General features: G+C 42.2%; 1 protein-coding gene across 8 annotated transcripts in view; it reads right to left on the reverse strand.

The window, feature by feature from the left end:
* Nucleotides 1-25,186, reverse strand: part of dip2a (disco-interacting protein 2 homolog A) — a 110,040-nt gene that overhangs the window by 23,612 nt on the left and 61,242 nt on the right. For 5 of the 8 annotated variants that reach the window (XM_049593736.1, XM_049593734.1, XM_049593735.1 and 2 more), the window contains exons 3-13: nucleotides 19,835-19,954; nucleotides 19,624-19,743; nucleotides 14,244-14,513; nucleotides 11,598-11,735; nucleotides 10,235-10,276; nucleotides 6,175-6,294; nucleotides 4,842-5,039; nucleotides 4,500-4,591; nucleotides 2,972-3,082; nucleotides 1,838-1,961; nucleotides 1,648-1,757 (exon numbers count right to left, since the gene is read on the reverse strand). In XM_049593736.1, the coding sequence (XP_049449693.1) occupies nucleotides 1,648-1,757; nucleotides 1,838-1,961; nucleotides 2,972-3,082; nucleotides 4,500-4,591; nucleotides 4,842-5,039; nucleotides 6,175-6,294; nucleotides 10,235-10,276; nucleotides 11,598-11,735; nucleotides 14,244-14,513; nucleotides 19,624-19,743; nucleotides 19,835-19,954 (1,445 nt within the window). The remainder of the gene's footprint in view (nucleotides 1-1,647; nucleotides 1,758-1,837; nucleotides 1,962-2,971; nucleotides 3,083-4,499; nucleotides 4,592-4,841; nucleotides 5,040-6,174; nucleotides 6,295-10,234; nucleotides 10,277-11,597; nucleotides 11,736-14,243; nucleotides 14,514-19,623; nucleotides 19,744-19,834; nucleotides 19,955-25,186) is intronic. The other 3 variants (XM_049593739.1, XM_049593738.1, XM_049593737.1) reach the window with 1 other exon arrangement.

Genomic DNA, 25,186 nt, shown 5'->3' on the forward strand with positions numbered 1-25,186 from the left:
GAGACCTTTTTAGGATATATAAAGACCTTTTTGGATGTATAAAGAAAACTGGATTAAGAGCCTGGCCCCTGTTCATTCCTATGAAAGTTGCTCAATGGCGCATGAGGACAAAAAAATTTCCCTTCCCAGGTATGAAATTATTGGGATCGGGATCTTCCCCATTCTTAGGCCCATGGACTAAGTACACTAGAGACTTTTGCTGACTGAGCAGGCCACCAGAAACGCAGCTCAGCTTTGCTTCTAATTTTTCCCAGTAGCTACTGGTATCGCAGCAACAAAAAATCGTGGCCCAAAAAGTATTTTCCCCATAGACCATCATTATAAAAGAGACATCTGTAAAACTATTGACAGGACACCTCGGGTTGTAAACAAGGTCAATTATGACTCTTTGCATTCTGAATTGTTGAGGGGTCCCCTCAGATTATGTGTGGTCATATGCCTACAAAGTTGTGTGGTGATCGGTGAAACCCTTGAGATGTTATACACCTTTATGTGATGAGCCACGCCCTCCGCAATATTCATTGCCTTATAGAAGCTCAGTTTTAGTAAGTTTTCCAACTTTTGCCAAGAGGGAACTTTAGATATTGGTCCCTAGATTATGTTCACAGAGTTTCATGCAGATCGGTCAAACTTCCTAGGAAGAGATCGGTTTTAAGTGTTTTTCAAAAAATTCAAAATGGCAGAAAATCTGTATAACCGGAAGTTATGGGTTCTTGAGGCAAATTTGTTCCTCATGAGGAGAGGCATCTCTGTGCAAAGTTTCGCGTCTCTATGACATACGGGGAATGAGATATGTCCATTCAAAGTTTGCAATTTCAATCGGTTGCCATAGCACCCCCCTTTGGCCAATTGATGTATTATTGCTTCATTCACATCCTCCCATGACCCTCTACCACTGTGCCAAATTTCACATGGATTGACCAAGTCAGTCAGGAGAAAAACATGGAACAGACACACAGACAGAAACACCCACACACAGAGTTTTCGTCATTATATAGTAAGATGATATCATCACAATGAAAAGTCTATGAGCCGAGCAGGAACTCACAGGTGGTGCCAGTGGAAGAAACACTGCTGCACATATTCAGTGGGCCGCATATTGCAGAAGTAAACCTGGAAGCTAGCAAGTTTTTTTGGTGTATGTGCCGGGCGAGCAATTCAATTGACCTGCGTAGGAGCCATCTCGGGGTCCAGTATCTAGGTATTATTAAACATCTATGCGGCTGAGAGATAAAATGATTTTATCATGCTGCTCTTTTAGACTTTCAAAATGTTATCAGACCAAATGGATCAATTCTCATGGTGAACAAGTCATTTCTCAAGGGTTGTGATGTGATGTAAGTCTTTTTGGTCCTCATGGCATCACATGATGGACCCCGAAGTTGTGATTCCACAGTTTGGCCACTATGTCAAATTGGCTTCAAAGGCTGGTGCTGTTCTGGGGGCTTCTTTGTGACAACAGCTGATCGTTGTTATTGGGTAAAAACAGTATGATATATCTCCCGCAATTAATCAACTAGTTTTTGGGAGTATGATGCCTACTAAAGTGCAGCACACGTGAATGCCCTAGAACCAAATGATTAGTAGCTCAAAAAATAGGAGAAATATATTTTTTCGAATTGGTAACATCAGTGAATTTGCACCTACCTCTATGTAGGCTATGTCATTACTTGCTTCCCGTATCGGAGGATGCCAGTCTTTCGGAGGCTTTACGACATGTTTTCCATCTGTCACAAACCACAGCAACCGCGGCCAACCTGCAGACACAGAGACATGAAGTCAGTTCAAACCAAATGAAACTACAGACAGTCATAATGAAAAATAAAACAGACTGTACCTTTGAAAGTGGCTACCTCCCCGGTTTGTGCTTTGGGCAAGCCTTTCTGACAAGCGTCAGTGGTCAGTGCCAACGTGACGCCACAGCTGCCCAACAGAAAACCAATCTGTTGACTTCCTGCATCCTGGGGGACCAAAGAAGAGGAAAAATGGAAGTTCATACGAGCAAAAACTAAGGCAAACGACGCCTGTCATACAACAATCCACTATTAAGAATGATAAAATTTAGAGCATGAGAGCTTTGAGAAAAGACGCTCTGAGGGAGTGTGGGAATTGTAACAGGGAGAAAAAGAACGACGATGACTGAAGACGAAACCTCAGAGCATCGCACATCAAAGAAGCAGCAGGTAAGAAAGCACAGTGACGGCCAATCACTATTAAAAACTCTACTGCCGAGCATCAAAGCCCAATCGTAGCAGGAATGAAGCCCAAGATCTGACACGCACTCACTCATATTTGATTGGCTGTGCAAATGAGCTTACAGCCAGACTCGTGCTGTGCAAACCATACTGTGCAGAAGAGAGAAAAAAATGTGAGATACTGGCTGGGTAAAGAAAAGGAAGAGGAGAAAAAAAAGGAGACAGAAAAAGCAAGAAGGATTGAAAGAGACAGGGAGGAAGAATGCGAGCGAATGAGTTTGACTCCAGAGAACAGTTGGCCTGTGATCTAATATTTTGACTGAAATTACACATCATTTCACCTCACTCAAATCTCATTAATTACAGCACAGAGTCTTCCAACAGCATGCTTATAAAGGGCAAACAAGAGCAGGCATTAATATTCAGTCTGTGTAACTAATTTTGGGAGAATTTGGTTCAGTTTGAGCTGATGGATGTGCTGGAAACAGTGATGCATCATAACACTCTGTAATTAGAACATACATAAAAGATAATGCTGCTGCTGGGGTTGTAATCCTGCAACATTTTATCAAGAAGCAAGATGTTCTTTGGTACAAACACATATTTTGGGATACTGGAATAAATCATAAACATCCACACTGAAACAACACATCTCTCAAGGGTCTTGATTAGGGGTCAAATGTCCAGCAGGGGTCACTAATGCGCTGCACTGTTAATGTAGAACCGCAGACGTTAAAAATGTCAACACATTCCCAAGAGATTGGATTTGCCTTTACCTTTCTGGTCAGCGGCACTTCAATAGGCACAGGTACCAGCTCTGCCAGGAGGCAGCCGTAGAAGGCCACCATGAACATCACTGGGTCGTTGTTGGGGAAAACAAGTGCAACCTGCAGGTGTAGCACACACACAATAGTTTATGGTACGATGTTGGGCAGTTCCCAGGGGCATTGTGTGCAGCAAGTATTGTGGTCAAGTTATGAAATAAAACATTTACTTTTGGAACCCCAATTTCAGCTTCTTGGGGAAAGACATGAAAGCATTTATCCGTGCTCCCACAACAAAAGAAGTCACGTGCTCAGCTTTAGTTGCATTTAGAGACAGATCGTGAAAGGGGCAGACTACACCATTTTGCGCCTTGAAGGGGTGAGAGTGGCCTCAGAGAGCTTCCATTATTTTTAATTAAAAGTTTAGTCTGTCAACTGATTTATTCAGCCAATTTCAATTTAGTTATGGCACTAATTACTCAGAAATATAAAAATCATAAACAAAACCAAACATTTCATTACAGGCTTTTCAAGGGCGCGCCCCTCCCATCGGGGGTCTGAGTAATCAGTGCCACTTTACCCCCCACTGCGACGCCCCTGAATGTTTGGTAGTTTCTCATGTGAACACTTAATTTGGGATGTTGTTGTTATCGTTTTGTTTTTAATTTGTTTGTGTTTCTTTTCTAATTATATTATTTATTTTGTACATGCAAGACAGGACGGTGGTTCTGGAACGACCCTGTCTCATAATCCCATGTAGGATGGGCCACAAAGGGCATGAAACCTAAATGAAAATGAATAAATAGATTAATTAATTAATGAACAACCATTTTTTTCCCTTCTTCTTTGTGACTGAACTTTGTATGTTCATTACATCAATATAAAGTAATCAAACGGACAGCTTTGCCATTTACTGAATTTTATTGACTGTATCAAAGTACAGTACAGTTGGTTCAATATGGGGGCATTACATGACCGGACATTATCGAGGGCAGCTGCAATCTCAGTTACTAGCAGCTCTTAGTTTGGAGGAGACTGCGATTTTATTGAGAGAAAATGACTTTCTTTTCCCGGTCATGATTTCAATGTGCACGCAGCAGCAGCCTCAGGTAGCCAGCTGGGAGCTGGCGGGTTACTGTGAGGCAAGTATTGTAGCGTCAAGTAAAACAAATATAATAACCATAGTTTTAAATTGTTTTTCCATATGTTATGTATTAAAAGACCTAAAATGAACACTGTCAGCTGACGACTTGATTATTACAAGCAAATTATTTGAACAACGTCTGTATAGGAATGATTCTGTCCAAAGCGTTTTGATCTATATAAGCGGTTTATCACTGTAATGAGGTAGTGATATTGTATTATTTGGAGAGATCTTGTTGGTTGAAAATTGAGCACTGAGATTCAGCCTTCTGTAAGGAAGTAATAAGGAGTATCAGAAGAATATCGTTCTAGGAGCATCAGCCAAATGTCTAAAATCCAACATGGACTGTAAGATACAACTAACCACCATTTAACACAGTTATATCTCATGACTTACTCTGTCGCCAGGCATCAGCAAAGGCTCATTCCTGGTGCTCAGCTTGTTAAGAAGAGTGTAGGCCAGTTTCTGGCTGCGGGTCCATAGTTTACCTACAGAGGTTAACAAGAAGTGTCAAATATTTCATTTAATTAAACAACCTCTTTCAAATCAACATACAAACACAGATAATAGCTGTGACTAACAACAGGTTACTAAATAAGGTATGTAGAGTCAGATGCAGGCACTTCCTTGTCCATTATTTGTGCAGGGAAAACCCACAAAGAATGGATGACAAGAGGTGACACTGTTCTCCATCTGGATTGTAAACGCTGAGCTAGTCATACATAATTTGATACCTACCATAGGTGAGTGTGTAGACAGGCTTGCCAGCATTGTCGAGTGCCGTCAGACAGGGGTTCTTGGGCTGAGTGGTGCCCCACCGCTGTAAGGCTGCTGGCAAAGATGGAGGCCAGTTGTTGACCACCCCGAGAGGCTCTCCTTCCAAGGGACTCATGTGCTGGCCTTCTGGCTTTGGCTGGTTGGGATCCGGCTGCTGAACTGAATGGGGAAGACAATGGGGCATCAGTGTAATGGAGGTTCAGTGTGTGTCTGGTTTTGGTTGGAGTGAATATAAAGAAATTTGTGAATTATAAAACTCTCCAAAAGGACAGCAGGGTAATTAAATGAGTGTGGGGACTGAAAAACACTGACATGGTAGTGATAGAAGAGGAAAAGGTGGAGATTTAAATGTGAGCTGTGCTCTGCCTTTATCAGTCTTTTGCTGCCTCAGATACCAATTCCTGAGAAACTTATTGAAAGTCAAAGGTTCCTCTCTTTATCCTTCACCTTCCTTCCCTCCAAACACCCCGCTTGCTCTTTGATTTGACTCCCATCTCTCCATCACTATTCTCCCGCTCCCCTCACACTCTCCTAACTCTCCGGTAAGTGGAGTTCAAAACTGCTTTACCAAGCTGGCAAGATGTCCCCCTGCCAAATAAAATACCTCTATCAGGAACAGATAGTGTTAAGCCTGCTGCCATTTCAGCTCTGTGTGTTTTTTCTGCACCACCGGGGCTTGCCATGCCACAGTTTCTGTGCCAAACTCAGGGAGGCTTTACAATTACCTGCTGATGTATTACTATTCCTGCCGCTTATTCATTTTCACAGTGTTTATTCAGCCTGGCAGAGTACCACCCAAAACCCATGATGGGCTGGTTGGAATGGAGGAAATGGTTGGACAGGGCTGGCCCACTGCGTGCGTGTGTGTGTGTGTGTGTGTGTGTGTGTGTGTGTGTGTGTGTGTATGTGTATGTGTGTGTGTGTGTGTATGTGTGTGTTTCTCTATCCCCTAACCACTCCCTCTGCACACCTGGTGGTCTCAGCTCCACCAAGAGACAAAATAACCACCACTGATCTAAAAGTGTACCTTGACTGTTTATCTGTGAGGCATGGTGAGGTCAATGTGACATTTTTATCTCCGCAACAAGAATTCAATTAAATAACCAATACTGAAGCTGGAAAACTCTGATTTGGCTGTCACACTCAAAAGAGCTTTGTGTGTTTGTATCAAATACTACCTTTAACTGCTGTAGTCTCTGATCAGTATGCTTATCACACCGCAGAAAGAGGGATGCTTTTATTCATGATTTATTGATTTAATAGAAACAATGTAATTACTTTCAGGCCAGCTTACCATCCAAAAGCTCCTCAAAGTCGTCGACAAAGAACTCTCGCAACGGCGGTCGCTTTGGTCTCTTCAGAGTGTTGAGCAGCTGCTGGATTTTGGAGGAGACACGACTGTTGACTGGAACACCTAGACAATGAGATTGGAGGGGATGAAAAGAAAAGGGTAGGGGGGGAAATAAACATGAAAGACAAGGACATGTAGAGAAATACAGATATGGAGCATATGTGGGTTGGAAATAGATATGTAGATAAATTGATTGAGAGATGGGTGAAGTAAGGAGAAGGGGATGGATGAAGGGAGGACAGACAAGAAGAGAGAAAAGGTCAGTGTGGTGCTCTGATGGGACACAGGACAACCAGCTGTCACTCACACTGCAGCAAGACAAAACAGCAGACCTCAAGGTCCTGTACATTCACCTGGAGGTCAAAGGTTACAGTCTTTCAGTCCAAATACTCACTGAAATCACCGACAAACCTCACAGGCTACATAAATCAGAAAATGAGGAGCCTCCTCGCCTGCTGCCTAGCAACAAAGATGCCCTCCCTGCAGTAAGTGATTCAGGAGGTGTCTCAAAAGGTGTCTGTTTCACATACGCTCTGCAAAATTCATAATTGTGCAAGGCTAAAACCAACTATACTTCAGTCAGATCAAAATACATGCAAGTTATTCGATGTGCATGTTGAAATTGCTCAACCGGAACAAAAAGGCAAAGACATGGAGCTTTGGAAAGACACAGGAACATGAATGGAGAAGCAGGACGGGAGAGAAACAACAGACTAAGAATGAGAGAATTGGGGAAGTGTCCCGTTAGATCCCCCTCACATTTTGGATGTGGGTATGTGCAGACTATAATCATCATCGGACATCATTTCCTCCATATGAATTCATACTTAGTTTGGGAGGGGTGGTCTGTGTCAGACATTCCAGACAGCCACAGGAGACGAAGGCCACAGCTGCACGTTGCCTGCCTGATATATCTTACTATAATAAGCCCGGCTCAGACAGACTCTGCTGCCTCCTCATGTAGGGACAGATGTACTGGGAGTAGACGTATGGGGGTCAGCGCTGCACCTGATGGGCCAATTAGAAAGCCCCAGACACACAGGGCAACATCTGAGGGGCCTGAACCCCACCCACTGAAGCGCCATGATCATTAATATCACAGCCAACCAGGACCAGCCTGTGATGATGACTATAATTAACGTTTTCCGGATTTCGTAATTTATCCATCCTCAGTATCAAATTACTGTAGTCAACACTGACTCTTGTTTAATTGAGGGGGTGGGGGTGGGGTGGGGGGGGGGCACACCAGGTCTTTGTATATTCAGTAAACAGAGCTGTATTTACCAACAAGCCAAGACAATTACAAAAATGGGCATAAAAAGAGAGGACGGCCTTGTTCTATATTTTTCTTGTTGTTAATAAATCCCATGGAAAGACCAAAAGCACAACATATTAGTCCATCTCTTCATATTTTTTACTTCCTCATCCTGTGTGCGGCTCTAAGCCCTAAGCTAATTTGTTCCAACTGAAGATGCAGTTATTTCAAAATGGTTCACGATATACTGCATAGTACTTTTTAGTAGGTAAATTCCTATAACAGCAGGGTGCTGCGGTTTTTAATCTGAAATTATTTAAAACAGAGGAGCATTAGTTAAGGACTTATCATCTGTTGCTCTAGTGAGTGTTTATGGAAAAAGGGAGATGTATGTTCAACCAGTCTCTGAACACATTGGCTATCAGTCTGACGACTATAAAGCTCTTGGGGACGAGGGCCAATATTTTGGCAAGTCAGGTATAACCAGCCGATTGTCAGGCCAAGACTTCCCTTCTGTGCGCTGGTCATTTCAGCTAATCTCTAAAATTATCCGCATACGCATGCAGATACATTTTTAAAAAGTTCATTTTTTTTTTAAAGCCAACTTGTCATTAGACAGCAGCAGATGGGTTCTGAAATTGCATTTTGGCCAGGGGTAGGCAACCTGCAGCTCTGGAGCCATTTTGATGAAAAAATATATGGAAATGAATAATGGTTATTTTAATATTTTCATTTTATTTTTTTATTGTCGTAGGCCTAAAGTGACTCTCACATTCTCCATCTGTAAAAAATTGCTGCCTATACAAACAATCATAATACAAAAAATATTCAACATTTCGTCAACTAATATGTGTGTCACATGTCTACGATCTGGCGCCTACTTCCTCTAAATTTTAATGAAACTCAATAGCGTTGTCTAGCCTTGAGTTTCCTCAGATAGGGTTGCTTTTGGATTCCAAAATCCAAAAAATGAAAACTCTCTGAGGAAAATAGAGAACTTAATGGGGAGTGGACAGATTAATTTGCTTTGATCGATCTTGTACAACGTTAAAGTACCAAATAATCACAAAAAGCCCAACATGGAGCCACTTTGTGGTATAACATGTTAACGAATGCTCATTTAGACCTCTTAGTTACATTGATAGGCTAATGTAGGCTGAAACGGATGTGTTTCCTTCATTGTCAGGCTCAAATATGCTTTGGAGCTGGAGGCATATTTTTGTTTTCATTTTGGCCAAAAATAGCTCATTTGATATGAACTGTTTCAGCCAATGTTTTCCCCTCTTTACCTACTGTTCAAACGTGATTGGTCAATATTACTCAAACTACAAAGAACTACAAACGTAAACCAGAGCACTTCAGATACCAAAATCTTGCCCTATCGCCTGGCAGAATCTGTTTATAGAGATTAATGTTGGATTGATTCATAAACTGTAGGAGCCACTTTTTTTTTTTTTTTAAGATATTTTTGGGCATTTTAGCCTTTAATTGATAGGATAGCTTAAGTGTGAAGGGGGGAGAGAGAGAGGGAAGGACATGCAGCAAAGGGCCACAGGCTGGAGTCGAACCTGGGCCGCTGCGGCAACAGCCTTGTACATGGGGCGCCTGCTCTACCACTAAGCCACCGACGGCCGAAACTGTAGGAACCACTTAAGCACATATTTGTATTTGGTAAAATGTCTGTGTTGATGTGACATATTATAGAGGTTCTGCTATTATTTAAGCCTACTCAACAGTTTCTGCATATTCTGAATAGTGTATAGTTTCTAGGGATGCACCGATCCGATATCTGGATCGAATATCGGCCCCGATATCATCACAATAGATGGATCGGGTATCGGAAAATGCAACCCATACCTGAGGCGATCCTTTCCCTTTAAATCTATAGCGACACGAGCTACGTCATATGTGTTAAACTATGATGCATATGTTTATTATAATAAATGAACATGTAACCCAGTACAAAGGTTTTGCTAACTGTTGTGTTTTTCATAGTTTTTAGACAACAACTGAGGTCTATGACACGGAGGAATATCAGGCTTTGGATACACAGACAATACTTGTTAGTGGGATTAAGTGTTGGTTTTGGTCTTTCATGGAATTTGTTGACACAATCGCACCACAGTTTGTATGCTCCATTAGGGAACCGACACTTTAAGTGCCAGTAACAGAGTCCAGATGGAATCATAGTTACTGTGCGGCGTGTTTTCTGCTCCCAACTATGTGTTGTTATTAAAAAGGCAACCGTGCAAGACGGCTGCCATCAAAGGACCCACTGTGTGGCTACAGGCTAACAGGCTTGTGTCACAGAATGGAGTGAGAAACATAAACTGACAAGTCTTAGTGTCTCAGTGTGAGTGCAGAAACAAGTATGTCAACATGCTAATTATTCACAAACCCTGAATGAATAGCTACACCTGTCACTGAAAAGTTCCTCTCATGCAATCTGTGCCAACATTTTCTATATGAAGAGCATATAGGGTAGATATTGTTTGAAGATGCTATAAATGCTAAAGCCTTTGCGACACACTCAGCTGTACAAACACACACACATACACACATACACACAGGAATCAAATGACTGAATTCACTGTAGCTTTGCATAAATTTTTAGAAAACACACACGGTTTGGACAAGTGCTAGACCGTACAGTGGAGGCGAAGGCAGAAACACACACAAACACAAATGCACACGCAGCAGAGTGCACATATAGCAGACTGCTAGAGTTGGAAGAACAGTTATAAATACCATCCATTAAACTGAGGGATCCTTCACTTCTCCACTCACAGCCTGGAGGAGAGACACATCAGGATGTCAATGAAACAGTCCTGCTAACTTCGTGTGTGAATGTGAACGTGTGAAAGTGTGATAGAGAAATCTACCAGCAGCCAGACAAAAGCTGAGAGTAGGCTTATAAGGCGCTAAGACACAGACTGTTGTTGTTGTTGTTGTACCATAACAACAAAGATAGGCTTTCTTGCAGTTTTTGTCCTTTTTTTAATGACTTATGTGGGAAAACGTGCACAGGCAGCGTGGGTTTGAAGCATCTTGAGCACCAAACAGCCAAACAGAAGGGATAAAAATGTCACTGTTCACATCTTTTAAAACTCCCTTCCCCTTTATGTGTCAGCCAGAGGGGGCTGGTTTAGCATTTATTAGCAGTGAAAACCAAGACAACGCACACGGTCTTAATGACAGAGGCTGGATGGCAGGAAGGTAATAGCTCTGCTGAAGCAGTGTTCCAGTTTTCTGGCTGATAGCTTGTTAAAAACATTGGACGTTAATTCAAAGCAGCATTTCAGCTCTGATGTTGAATGAATGAAGATGGAAGGGTGACAGGAACACGTTGGCGCTGCTTTTAAAGACTGGTCGACCAGATTGTCATCTATGGCAACTCTCTGAAGACCATAAACTTGGTGCATACACTGTAAAAACATCTTAACGGATCCCCTTTTAAAAAGTAGATCCCATGTTACATGACATATAAAAGCAAATCCTGAAACAAGCTGACGTAATTCCAAGAAAAAAACACTTCCATCGAGGTTTTCTGCGTCGCACTGACACATCCTCTTGGTCTGACTTCACTGGTTAACCATCTCTACACTGCACAGCATCTAACTGTCAGTATCTGCGATGGCCCATGTAGAAACTGCTGGCAGTATTTGGTGCATACTAGACAGTGCTGTTTGAATGAGGAATGATGTTTGGCGGCTGTTAATTTTATGCACTGATTCACAAGCAACACGACAAGAAGTGAATCACGTCTGATAATTTGGTTTACAACTCTGACTCAAAGATGAATTTTCTTATCCTTTTTAGGACTCAAGTGAAACAATATTCCTTAGTCGCCATTATCAAGTGTGTTTTATTAGGCATCAAGGTAGAAACATAGCGTTATTCAGGGGGGGTGGAGAGGTGCAGTGTTACCATGGAAACACAAGAGGGTCAGTCAGCAGCTTGTGCCAGTCTGACAGGCAGACTGACTAAGGAGAAGACAGAGGGACAGACAGCAGGGGAGGAAGGGAGGTGACTGTGTTTCTGTGTGTGTGTGTGTGTGTGTGTGTGTGTGTGTGTGTGCGCGTGTGTGTGTGTGTGCAAGTAAGAAACTCACCATCTGCAGTCTCCATGACGCTGGTGTGGTGGTTGTAGCCCCGGGAAACGCCTCGCACCGAGGCCACCTGGGGCCGCTCCGCATGATGCGAGGAGCGCTCCGACAGCCCCGTCACATCGGGGGGCGCTGAGTGGTTATCTGTGATGAGTGGGGCGTCGGGGGTTAAAAGGTCAAACGCCAGGCTGACTTTGGGCTATCGTTACTGAATGAAAATCTACTTCAAGAGCTTGCAAACAAAGTGATCTGACAGCTTGTGAATATGACTGTGAGGCTAATTAAAGGCCTTTTTGTCATCTGTAAGTGCAGAGACTTTAACTGTAGCAGTGTTTTAACAATGACTTCACATTTTACCTCCATTTGAACTCCCTGCCATGATAATGAATGAATGTTTCTACTCAGCAGATTCATTCACCCCAGTATATCCACAGAGAACAAGATGGCTGTGTTGTATGAGTAACAGAAAAGTCTGAGGACATTGTGACGGCTTCCATTTGTCCCCTCTTTTTGTGCTTACAATGATGCCTCACAATACGGTTTCACAGATCTGTTAATAACACACAGCCAAGACTTCTTTAAACCAAATCAGTAAGCCTGATGGGAGACACTAAAAACACCTGGAAACATGCTTGGTACCAGGCTAATTTATCTTTACAACTGAAAGCAATCCAAAACAGGAGATCTGCCACAATTCCACATTTAGTAAGATTATACTGTTTGTTTTTTGTTGACACTGTCAGAAAAGTGCTAATTCATCTACAGCATATGCTTATTACTGAAGTCATAGCAAGTGACGGTGCTGTACTGAAATGCATTATATTGAAAAGTGTTTCTGACATACTTCCCCTGTCATGTTTGTAAATGGGGGGTAAATCACAAATTTCATTACGATGTGATATTATATCAATTCTTTGGACAATAATACAATATTTGCTGATATCACAAAGTCTGCCAGGATACTATTTCCATTCGATTCAATTCAGGGGCCTGCAATCAATAAGAGGCGATATCTGTAAATATCCTCGTTGTCTTTTTTTCTGCCACTAATTGTAAGCGTGACGCTAGGACGCTAGCACTGTTTGAATATATAGAAAGCAGGTGTGCTTGGACGGAAATGGTGACACAGATATGTCATGGGAATTTTATTCATTTATATCATTGATGATATTGGATCATTGATTACTAAATCAATATCTCAGTCCAGTATTGTTACACCCCATTTTGTAAACGGGGTTGGCAACACATTGGAAACACCTCTTAATATAATGTTCAACACCAGTGCAAACTACAGCCACAATAAAAAACATCTGAGCATCTTTGTAAAGGTGGAATCTATGGCTGAGCTGTTGTATTGCATGACATTTTACAGGCGTATCTGATTAAGTGAAAGGGAGTACAGGTGCTGGTGGTGTGATGGAAACTGTGTTTAAAAATGTAAACCTAGATTGCTGTGGTAACACTAAAACAAATCACTGTAAATCATGCTTATAGAGAACTGAGGTTTCCAGCCAAAGAACCTAATAACTTATACATGTACTGTGTCAGCTACATATAACGTGAATGCGAAATGCCTGACGGCCTGCCAGTCATTGTGTATTGCTAAAGTGAATGACAGACAGCGTTTTAGGGGTCAGGAAACAGGATAATATGGGAGATTTATTTACAGCTCCATTCAGCACCAGTCACTGCTGCAACTTTATGACAGCAACCTTGAGGGATGACAAGCTGGACAGAAATCAGACTGCTCCATCCTAATAGGATATCCTTCTGCCAGCAACACGTACAGACACACACACACACACACACACACATACATACACGAGCAAGACACCATCTCACTTTGCTGCTGCTAGAGAGACGGATGGAGATAAATCCACAGAATCTCATTAGCTAGCTTGTGACACTCGCATGGCAACAAGGAGCGAGTAGCTTTGACGGGGGAAGTGGCTGCGAGCCCTTTCACATGACTGAATGACAGTGAGATGGCAGACGGAGACGACTAATTAGAAAGACGTGAATTAAAACTCTGTCGCTGGTTTCCTTTGTCTTGCCTCATCGAGTGCCTCTGTGTATCTGTGGGAAGATATGGCTTTGGAAGTAGCAGATGTGAAAGACATCGCTGTCTGCCTGCGATTGTGCTGCCGTTACAGAAAAACTGTCTGAGCAACATAATACAGGTTAAGACGTCAACTTTGACAAGACATGAACTCTGATTGGCTGGCAATAATAGAACGCGTCAAACTTCTGCCAATATCAGCAAATGCAAGAAAAAGAAAATAGAAGAAAATCTGTGCAGACTCTGGGACTCGTGTATATTTAGATGGAGGAATTCAGAACCATAAAGGTAAGCAGGGGGTTCTGCAGGCTTGTTAAAGGGCTGCATGTAGATGGAATTTTACCATGAAGGCAATGACATTTTAATCAGGAATCTTCCACCAGCACACTTGAAAAGTGAGAATACTACACAAATAATCTGAACATCTAATATTGTGTCCTTGCTCGGCATGAAAACATTACCTCATTCCAGCTCTACAACACTACTTCAGCTCACAACCACTTCTGACGTGATGTGAGAGCTGCATCAATTAAAAAGGGGGACAAGAACAACCGTGATGTGATGCCATGTGAGACTGCGTGTGTGCCACTGACCTAGCTGGGTGTGTGCCATAAGGTCGGCCAGAGCGGTAGCTGCAGCGTTGGCGTTGAGGGCTGCGTGGGCAGTGGTGTTGGTGGTGGTGACGGATCTCCCTCCCGGGTGGGATGAAGTGGATGACGCGGAGGATGAGGTGGACGAACCCTGGATGACACGGTTAAACCAGTGCTCAACGGCTGGGTGGCCGTGGCCCTGGTAGGGCGTGGAGGTGGCCAGACGTCCCTGCCGGCGCAGCGAGCCCTCGTCTTCTGACGCTGAGGAGGTGTCTGTGTTTGACAGGTCAAGACAGTGCAGCGTCACAACAGTGGACAAAGACATGGGGCTGCAGGATTTAGATGATATGCTGATGATACATTATTCCACTTATACATACTGGAGAGAGTACGTATAAGCTGGTAAGAGGGCCAGATGACTGGGATGGAGATGGAAGTTGTTAAGCTGAGGGATGATTGTTGTTAAATGTGTTATGACTTCACTGGTAGAGTATGTACTTAATATTGGATTGCCTTTCAAAGTAGCCACACAGACGCACATCATAACCTTACCTACTGCATCTATATATGTACTATTTGAATGAGTGTTGTAGACACCAGAAAGACCAAAGTGTTTCAAATTTGTGGACGACAAGAAAATGACAAAAACGAGGTATTGTTTTTACACACTGACAGATGACTTAAGTAATCTTAATCAAAGGAATACAACTAACAAATGCAGCTTTTTAAAGGGACAGTTCACCCAAAATAAAAAATACACGTTTTTCCTCTTACCTGTAGTGCTATTTGTCAATCTATATTATTCTGGTGTGAGCTGCCGAGAGTCAGAGGTATAGGCCATCGAGATGTCTGCTAGCTTTTGAATATGATGGAGCTAGATGTTACTCAGCTTGTTGTGGTCAAAGCACCAACAAAATACATTTGAAAAACTCAACAGCAATGTCTCTCCAGAAATCATGACCTAGTTACTTAAGATAATCCACAGACCTTGTTGTGAGCAGTTTCCTGTGGGAACTATTTTCTTGCTGCCAAACTACACCCAACAACTGTATGAAAGCACCGAAGGAAGCATGCATCCATCATGGGCGAGAGGTTTGTGCTCGACACAGCTCTAAGTGTAAGCATTTAATGGCGTCCTCCTTGGCTGAGCAGTGGTGCTATGTGAGCTAGCAGTAGATGTACGCTTCCTTCTGCACTGTAATATGGTTGGAAAAGAAAAGAAAATAAAAAAATAGTTCCTACATGAAACTGCCCAAAACAAGGCCTATGAATTATCTTGACTTTTAAACTCACAAGCTGAGTGCTGTCTAGTTTCATTATATTGGAGAGAGGGCAGACATTTCAACGGCCGGTATCCCCAACTCTTGGCAAATCACACCAAAAAATATAGATTGATAAATAGCACTACAGGTAAGAGGAAAATATGTATTTTTAATTTTGGGGTGAACTGTCCCTTTAAGAGCAATATTTATAGTATAAACAATACAAAGTTATATGTCTACAGTTGCTATAACTACACACTTATAAGATCCTATAAATCTTTTGTACGTTGCATTACAGTCCTCAGGAAAATGGATGTTCAAGTCAAAATAGATGTGAGACTGGATTTACATATTACCTATCTGATACTGGGATTCCTGCTTGGAGGTGTTTTGGAAAAATACATACAATACAATCATTAACTGAAATTGTCTGACCAAATTTTCTACGCAATGTAGGTTTAAGACTTTTCAAAGTGTAGTGTATGCTTAAGTAATTATGGCTTTGGCTCAAATGTAGACACTGATGGTTTTACTGTCTTTCCCTTGAGGCAACTGTGAGCATTTGGTCTCTGCAAAAATAGCCCAAACAGGGACAACTTCAAAGCAAGGTAAGGATCATTCAAAATGAACACATTCCACTTCATCTGCCAAGCTCCCAGGAACGTCTGTTCTTTCAAAGGGATCACTGAAGTTACAAAAGAGCAGGCCACTCAGAGATTGGTATTCTGCAGAGAACTGGGTGCAATGAAAGGGCTAAACAGGCTTAGGCATCACCCACTTGAGAAAATGAAACAACTGTTTTCAAAATTACCAAGAAAGGTCACACACACCCCCCACCCCATTATTCATCATTAAGGAGGTAAACAGCAGCAACTCATACAAAGCACAAAACTCATTCACACGTATTAAAATACTGCATTAAAGTTTCTGAGCACACTTTACAAAACAAAGCTTTAATGACGGAGAAACCTATCCAAAGTCCACTGAGGGGATGAGAGCGAGACATTTCGAAAACAGAGATTAAGCCTGTGTGTGTGATCAGCACATGCCTGATAATGTTCTCTAAACTAATGAGCCTTCATGCAATTAATCTGCCTCCTAATCATTCACAGTACGTAGCTACAAGTAAAGCCCATCAATTGTGAGACTCCAGAAATCACTGTTACCTTCCTTAGGCTTTCTTGTGGCCTTGTAGAGGCTGCCAAAGGAAGGCTGGAGGAGGTTTGCTTATAACAAGCTAGAATTTAATGTCTCTACAACCAGCAGACTCGTGGGGGTTATCTCGCATTTATGATTCTGTTTGTTATTCCTCTGCCTCTCTCCAATCTCTCTCCCAATCTCAGTAACCTTGACACAGTTACACAGAGGGAGAGGGAAAGAGGGGGTCAGAGAACAAATGCAAAGTAGAAATAGAGAGGTGGAAAGAATGGGAAGGAAACTGAAAAAGAAAGGAGGTATTAGTCACAGACACAGACAAAAACAAGAATAGATAGCAAAGACTGAGCCAGAGAGAGACAGGCAGTGGTGGAGGATTTGGAGGTTGGGAGGGATATAAAAGAGAGAGAAATCCTAAGCAGAGACAGAACTCAGTTATTCTTTTGCACTGATGAAATACTGTATTCAGGCGTCTAGTTTGGGGCTTTATATGAAGGTAACAACAAGGTGTCAGACTGTAAGCAGCACGCGTCTGTGAGAAAACTACGAATTACACGGATACAGTGCCAAAAAAACACAAACACAAAGTGAGCACGTATCCAAAGTGCCTATTTTCAGGGCATGATCACTGTGCCCTGAGATATATATTCAACTTTATGAAGGAACGCAGCAGAACGCACCGCATGTCATTTGATGAGGAACAACCACTCACAACAGGCTTCACTTTCTACCATATCAGTCAGATAAATATGGAGGAGAACTTGATCGTTTTAGTGCAGGGCTACCGTGAGCATTACATCTGTCCCATGAACAATACTTTGGTACACACTGCCAATGACAATGCCTGGAAGAACATTAGCCCCAAACTCAGGATTTCTGGTAAGTAGGTATTGGATGTCAGGGTGCTTTCACACCTGCCCTGTTTAGTTCGGTTCAACCAAACTCAAGTTCATTTGCCCCCTAAGTGTGGTTCGTTTGTGCAGGTGTGAGCACAGCAATCACACTCGAGTGATCGCCAATGGTTTGCCTAAAATGAACAATGCAAGCAATGTAGTACACAATAACGACCACTAAAATCAACCTGTGTAGTTGCCCTTCCATTGTGACATGAGAAAGTGTCGCATTTATCTTGCAAGTGTATTCTTTTTCAATGTTTTATTAACTTCCTGGATTTTTCCAGCATGGAAGTTCTGACAAATCAAGAGCAACTTTCTCGTGCAAGACATTTTATCTGGTTCGCTTGTAAATGTTGCCATGAGAGCACTAACCAACTCTAGGCAATTACGCAACTTTGCAGCAAAATGAGTCCCTGATTCGGACCAAAGCAAGTGAACTCTAAGTCTGAAAGCACCCTCAGTGATACAGTTAGGTGTCATGTGCTTCCACGCCCTTAGAAGTTTGCCTGACCAAAACATCTTGCATTTTTTCAGACATTAAAAGACTGCACATGTGTCCCAGGTCTGCATCCTCTGAAGACCATGAATTTCTGTTTCAAATTTAGAGGCAATCCATCCAATAGTTGTTGTGATATTTCACTCGGGAGCAAAGTAGTGGACTGACAGACAAACAAACCAACACTGCTAATCTTAAGGCAATGCTGCTAGCATTGCTAAAATACACTGTAGAAGACCTTTAGTGTTAGGTGTTAATAAATGTGTTGCTGCATGTTTTGTGTTTATTGTAACTGTTGGTCAGTACATTAGCTACATAAACTGCATGTTGTTTGATTAAGGCCTCTACCATCCAATCACACCACATTGGATTGAATGACAGGTCTGGCAATATGAAAATGGTTTTGCTCACATTACTACTGGTTCTTCACAATCAGACAGGGACTGTTCAGACACGTAGTGTGACCAGATGTAAATCAGCCACTGCAGATTAGCAAAATGAGAGATAGAAAAGGAGAAAGTCAATCAATGTGAATGTGCATTAAATACAGACACTAACAATACTGGGACCTGTTTGTCCAAATATTACTCTACTGTGCCATCAGTGGCCAAGAAATCCATTAAATCCACCACCTTTACAGCTCCTGATAAATGTTTGCTAGTGTAATCTCGTGAAGTCTACCATTTAAAACCAATTCTCAGATGAAATGTTGAAACAACTGTGCCATTGTGTGCACACCAACATCTCTAGCTGCCATTAGCCCTGAAAACAAAGCAGAGCCCCAGATTATTTTGTGTGATTTTGTGGGTCTGTTAGCAATACCTATGTATCTTGTCCCAGTAGATTGCAGTAGATCACTCAGAGTGACTGAATACAACCATGAAGAGGCCCCCTCCTTCTCCTGTTCAAACCCCGATGTCTGAGCTCTTAATCCGTTTACTCGCTCCACCGCTGTGTCCTCTTTCTTTACCCAAGACATGAGGCTCTAAGGCCCCCCACCAATTAACTTTTATATACCAATGATAAAGCCACTGCAGTGTTTGAGAGACTGGCAAGTTTTCTGTCATCACATATTGCACAGATATCATACTGACTGATTAAAGATTACATTTTTTCTTCCGGAAGCATTTGGGCAAAGCTAGCAATACAAAAAGAAATCGCAACCAAAAAATGCAGAATGCAGTAAGATGACATTAAAATGAACTTGCCCACACAATACAAACTGTTACAAAAGCAGGCAAAAGGTCGACATTTTGAGACTATGTTAAAAATCTGATTATGCATCCATTATGCAACTCATGTAGGAAGGTCTGCCTGGGAACACAGAACGGTGAGAACTGAGCCCTTTATAGTCACAAAGAATGGACACATTCATCAAACTGCACAATTCTTTCCAGTAGCAAATGCTTGGCAACTTCTTCAACCACTGGACACAACAGTGTGAGCATCCTACATTCCAGTGCTCATGAAAGCGCATGTAAACAACCCAGTGTGAGCAGAAACCTCGGCTGCATGTGCACAGGATAAACCTTGCCCTTGGCGAACAGTGGGGTTTACAGGAACAGAGCTCTCACCTGGCGGGGTGCATGCCTCAACAGAAGACTGAACTAACACCGATCGTCTCTTGGAGGGCATTGGCATCTTCCTCTCCTTGTACTTTGCCAAAGCTGCTTGGACGGCTTCTGTGTGCAAATCTAAGAGAACACATCAACTCAGTTAAGCTCCAGCATAAAAGAAGGCCACCAGGCATTTAAAAACTCCCAGGCAGTATGGAGACATGATTACCAGATCTGAAGCGTTCATCCCGGGTGTTGGCCGCCCGGGATTTGTTGTGTTTGGAACCTGGGAGAACAGCTTGGGAGGAGGCCTGGATCCTGTTGTCAATTTGCAGAGAGGGATCTACACCTGTAGAGAGACGAGACCAAAGCAGGAAAAGACAGTTAATAATGGCTCAAAAGCAAAACACATCACCATCGGAAATATGAGCATACAACCCCATTTCCAAGAGTTTCCAAGAGTTGGAACGCTGTGTAAAACATAATTAAAAGAAATGTAATGATTTGTAAATCTTTTTCGATCTCTATCCAATTGAATTCAGGACAAAGACAAGATATTTAATGTTCAAACTTATAAACTTTTGCAAATATACGCTCATTCTCAATTTGATGGCTGCAACGCGTTCCAAAGAAGTTGGCACAGGAGCATGTTTACCACTGTGCTGCATCACCTTTTCTTTCAGCAACACTCACTAAGCATCTGGGAACTGAAGACACTAATTGTTCAAGTTTTGAATGCGAAATTTCTTTCTCAAGATTCACAAACAGGCCAACCAAAATCTTCCTCATATAAAAACTGTCTGTGTGAATACTGTGAGACATTACTTTCTTCATACAGGAAGTGTGTTGAAGCTGGCAAACAAAGGCTTCTCCCCCAACTCTTTGTCAAAAAGGATTTGAAAACATTGCATTTATTTTTAACGTACTTCTTAAATAGCTTCCCAACTTTTTTGACTTGGGGTTGCTCACTTATTGCAGAACATGCCTTGGACATGGAGGACCACATATGAATATTGCTCTACTAGATCAAGTATCCATAAGCTTAATGGTAATCCCTACTTAAGCTGTTACTTCTAATACAGTAGCTTGGAGTTGAGAAAGTCCTTGCTTAAATTAATCCCGCCTCTCTCGCAGTTTTCCAGCCGCCTTCCAGCTTTCCAAGGGAGGCAAATGCAAATTACACAGACGTAACAGCAAGGAGGTGATTAAGCACCATGAATGTCAAACAGACAACATCTTCTAACTGGAGCATTCTAAAATTATCCAACACTCAAACTCGTCAACCTCTCTGTGCTCTGCATGACGCAGGCAGTGATTCATCCTCTTGCTTATGCAATTCTCATTTGAGCCTCATTAAGTATTGTGGTTAACATCAGAGGGGAAACCCAAGACTACCGCCTAAAGGAAGGTCGCGGTTCAAGCTCTTTTTGTAGTCTTCTACCACTGGCTTCACTTCTGCTGCTTCTTCTAATGCTCTCATACTGAAGCGTTTGAATTATGTAAGTATGTAAAATATGACTGAATGAAACAAACCTTATTTTAATGTACATCACAAGTTTGATCCTGATTAACTCCCTCCTGTATATTATGTTCTACATATTAAGAATCTAAACAAACATATACACATGTAATGTCAATATGTAATTTAAATACACTAACTAAACAAATGTATCTCACCACAACTTATTTGTATGTCTGTGCTGAGTAAGGAAAGGCCTTAGTTTATTTTAGGCAGAGATGAGGGACAACTTCACACACAATGGAACAGGAAGTCGTCAAAGGAACAGCATCTTTACTATAACTCAGCAATATATCCGACAGCTTTATGAGGTATATTTTTCCAGCAAGATGAGAGTACAGTTTAAAAGGATGTTTCTGTACTTCTGTAGCTCTGTCTCGATAAACAATACCAACTACTGCCATGTTTCCACAGCCTCCTGCAGGTTTCTGCCTGTACTTTGATTTATGCAATGTCTAGTTTCTAGGAACCTAAACACTGCATGTTTTATACTTAAAGATATACATCAAAGCAGCAGCACAACAAATAACTTAATACATTACATTTTTGTGCGGGTAAAGCACCAGAGCTCCTGTGGAGGTGACAAACACTAACCTGGAACATCACAGGCTCAGGTTCACGCTACAGAGGTGTTATACTGGAAACACAGCTCATCTTTTAGGCCATTTATTCCAATAAAACTTGATAAGTGGATGCTAAAAAATGCAGTAACAGAGACATTAAACATCATATGCAAACAAAGACAACTGAGTTCATTGAAATGCACAACCAAGCCAGCGTACCACCATGAATTAAATCCCACTGCTCTCTGGTGGGAGGCAAGAACGTAACATGTCTTTGCTGATATCCTGATATTGTTTATCTGTGGTTTGATATCTACAGCTTTTGAAGGTTTCCTTCTTACGGGAAGTGTTTTAAATGGTTTTAAGGATGAGTAACTTCTAGAAAAAAGTTAGACTTTGGGGAATATTCCAACACATTCAAGCTGGTGACACAATGTGACAGACTGATCATTAACATTACATTAGTCTTGCTATATTCATGCATCTCAGCTAAAGCTGCCTGTCATTGGATAGTGATTGACAGTTTTGTATATGACAAAATGTGGAATTATTGTAGGATAGGTTTTAAATTATAGCTTAGTAACTAAGTGTCCTGAATAGAGCCTTCATTAAACTCACAGTAACATGGTTAAGTTAAAATGAAAAACACATGACTTCCTTTGAGGAGGCCAAATGTGAGTAAACTCAAGCAGCAACCTCTAAGGCTGCAAAATGAAGCCAAACTAAGTGCCAGAAAGTGGCCACTTGAGGTTTGCTCCAAAAGAGAGTTAATCCCCATAGACCCCCATGTAAAAACGACCAGCTGTACAGTAGAAATAAACATGTTTACAACCTGGTACAAAAAACAGTTGTGGTCTCTATAGCCAATTTTTCCATTTATGACAACTTTACATGGAGGGCATTTTTATTTAACTCACCTGTTTACAATTCATCAAGGCATAAAATTATGCATAGTTAAGGTCAGGGCTGCTTTAAGTGACAGGCTGTCTATAAGTCACATCCACCACTCGCTGCTCTACTGCTCCACCCTCTCTTCTAAATATGGTCACCTCTGGCTCCAAAAATCCAATATGGCGCCGGCAAAAACGCCAAACTCACGGCTTCAAAAGAGGATTCTACAAACCAATGGGTGGCCACATCCACTATATAAAACTACAGGCCCATTGTGGAATAATGGAAATCTAAATGTGGGTGCCAAAATGAACATTCATTCATTTTCTGTAACCGCTTATCCTGTTAGGGGTTGCGGGGAGCTGGAGCCAATTCAGAGTCATCAATTAACCTGACGTGCATGTCTTTTGGATTGTGGGAGGAAGCCAGAGTACCTGGAGAAAACTCACGCTGTCATGGGGAGAACATGCAAACTCTGCACAAAAGGGCTCCAAAATTAACAGTGTTGCTAAAAAAACATGTATGACTGTGGACAGCTTCGATGTTGCTGTGATGCTGCAACCTCTGTTGACCAAGTGAACCAAACAGACCGTCTGCCTTTGCAAGTTCCCCCATCAGAAAAAGGCTTTTGAGGACACAGTCTTACCACGCCACATTCAGCCAGCTAGATCCAACACCTAGCTGGCTTGCCAGTCAGACACCCGGCCAGCCAGCCAGCCAGCCATCAGCCCGCCCGGCTTTTCAGCGGCAGCTTAGTGGGGATCAGTGAGCTCCACACTGTCAGCAACTCTCAGACAGCAGCAGCACACACACACGGAAATGCTAGGCAACATTCACACACGCTTCTACTAAATCTATTCAATAACACCAGTTTCAAATATTACGCAAGCTTCAATAAGGCCTGAGGTCATTTGAGGACGCATAATGCTTGGAGTCCGACACACACACACACACACACACACACACATGCACACACAGGCACAGCATCCCCTAAGCATGTATAGACACATCAATATATGCTGGTCCCTTATATCGCTCTGACAACCCAGTCACACACCAGCCTTTCCCCAGCTCCCGGAGGAAACAGGTCTATAAAAACAAGCCAGGACACCAGACCCGGTTGCTGGGAAGAACACACTTCAGAGACAGACCGCAATGAGCCAATCAGAGACGTGCTCCATCACAGCAGATGTTGTTATTGGTTCACAGCGAACCCTGATGAATTTTTAGCCCCTGTCTGATGCCAGCGTTTACCGGTGTGGTGGCAGACGACACGAGCACTCCATCTTGCTTCCTAGAGATTAAATATGCTTGGCTAATGACTTGCATCGAGTGCACTGTCGTATATTTGAATCACAGACATAAATAATTAATTGGAATGACACGTGCCTAATGTAAACAAAGAGATGTTTGAAATTAGTTTGAAAGAGCTGAGAATCAGCAACTGCATTCATCGGAAAATTATAACTGTCTAAAAACCATCATTAAAGATGCACCTGTATTCTATTCTCCACAGAACTCAATTTGACGCTGATAAACTCACATTCAAGTGCAAACTTTTTCCATATGTTTGGTCAAAACCTAAAGCAATTATTTACTCCCACAGCTCACAGTGAAGCCCAAACACTAAAATACAAACAAGAGAAAATTAATCTCATAGATCTCAACAATCTGGCTCTGTCCCTAACTTTATTGCACTTGGCACATGTTCATCCCTGTGACAACAGTGGAATATAAGGCTGTAAACTAACTTGTGAAATTTTGTTCTGAGCTCAGAAGCCATCAGTCTATTGGTCTCCTATTTCAACCCTGCAGCTGTTAAATCCTAACCCACTGATTCACCATGCTGGATGGATGTGTCATTAATTCATCCATTCATCCCGTGGGGGAGAATATCACCCACTCCGAAGCCCATCTATTTCCTTCCTATAGCTATCACTTCCCTTCTTTAGGTGTTAGAATCTGGACTGAGTGGATCTAACAATGAAGGAAAGGAGGAAAAAAACATGACTCCATGATAACAAGAACAGAGCAAGAGAATGACAGAGAGTGAAGGAGATGATCCGCCCAAGCTAAATAACAGGCCTGCTCACTCCAGTGGAAAGCCTTCAACGAGCGGCCCACAACAGACTCTGGTTTCCAGTCAGGCTTGGTGTTCTGATAGCACGCCAAACCAAAGACTGCCATGGACCCCAGATAGAGGACAAAGAAGCATGAAGCATATAGACGGCGGCTCCTCTCTGGGATTCACCACAAACCACCTCGGCCTTATAGTCTACCCGACGTGGCCGGGTCTGACTGACTGACTGCTTGACTGGGGCTAAAAATACTCTGAATTGATGTATAAATGCACATACCCCCGACACAGTCAAAAGCCATAGACAGATAATAAGTAGTGACATACATCTGGGAAACTTCACGCCTCCCTGCCTTGCTAAGTTAAATACCTCTCCTCTCAAAGCACCCACAGCCTAACACAGGGTGGCAGGCACAAATACGTACAAACTGCCTATTAAATAAACAAACATTTCTCTAAATAATTACCATTCTTTAATACAGGAGCGAAGCATCTCCATAATAAAAGCAGGGCACAAACACACTCAAAAGA

This window comes from Epinephelus fuscoguttatus, linkage group LG13 (genome assembly GCF_011397635.1).
Source record: "Epinephelus fuscoguttatus linkage group LG13, E.fuscoguttatus.final_Chr_v1".
In the NCBI taxonomy this organism is placed as follows: Eukaryota; Metazoa; Chordata; class Actinopteri; order Perciformes; family Serranidae; genus Epinephelus; species Epinephelus fuscoguttatus.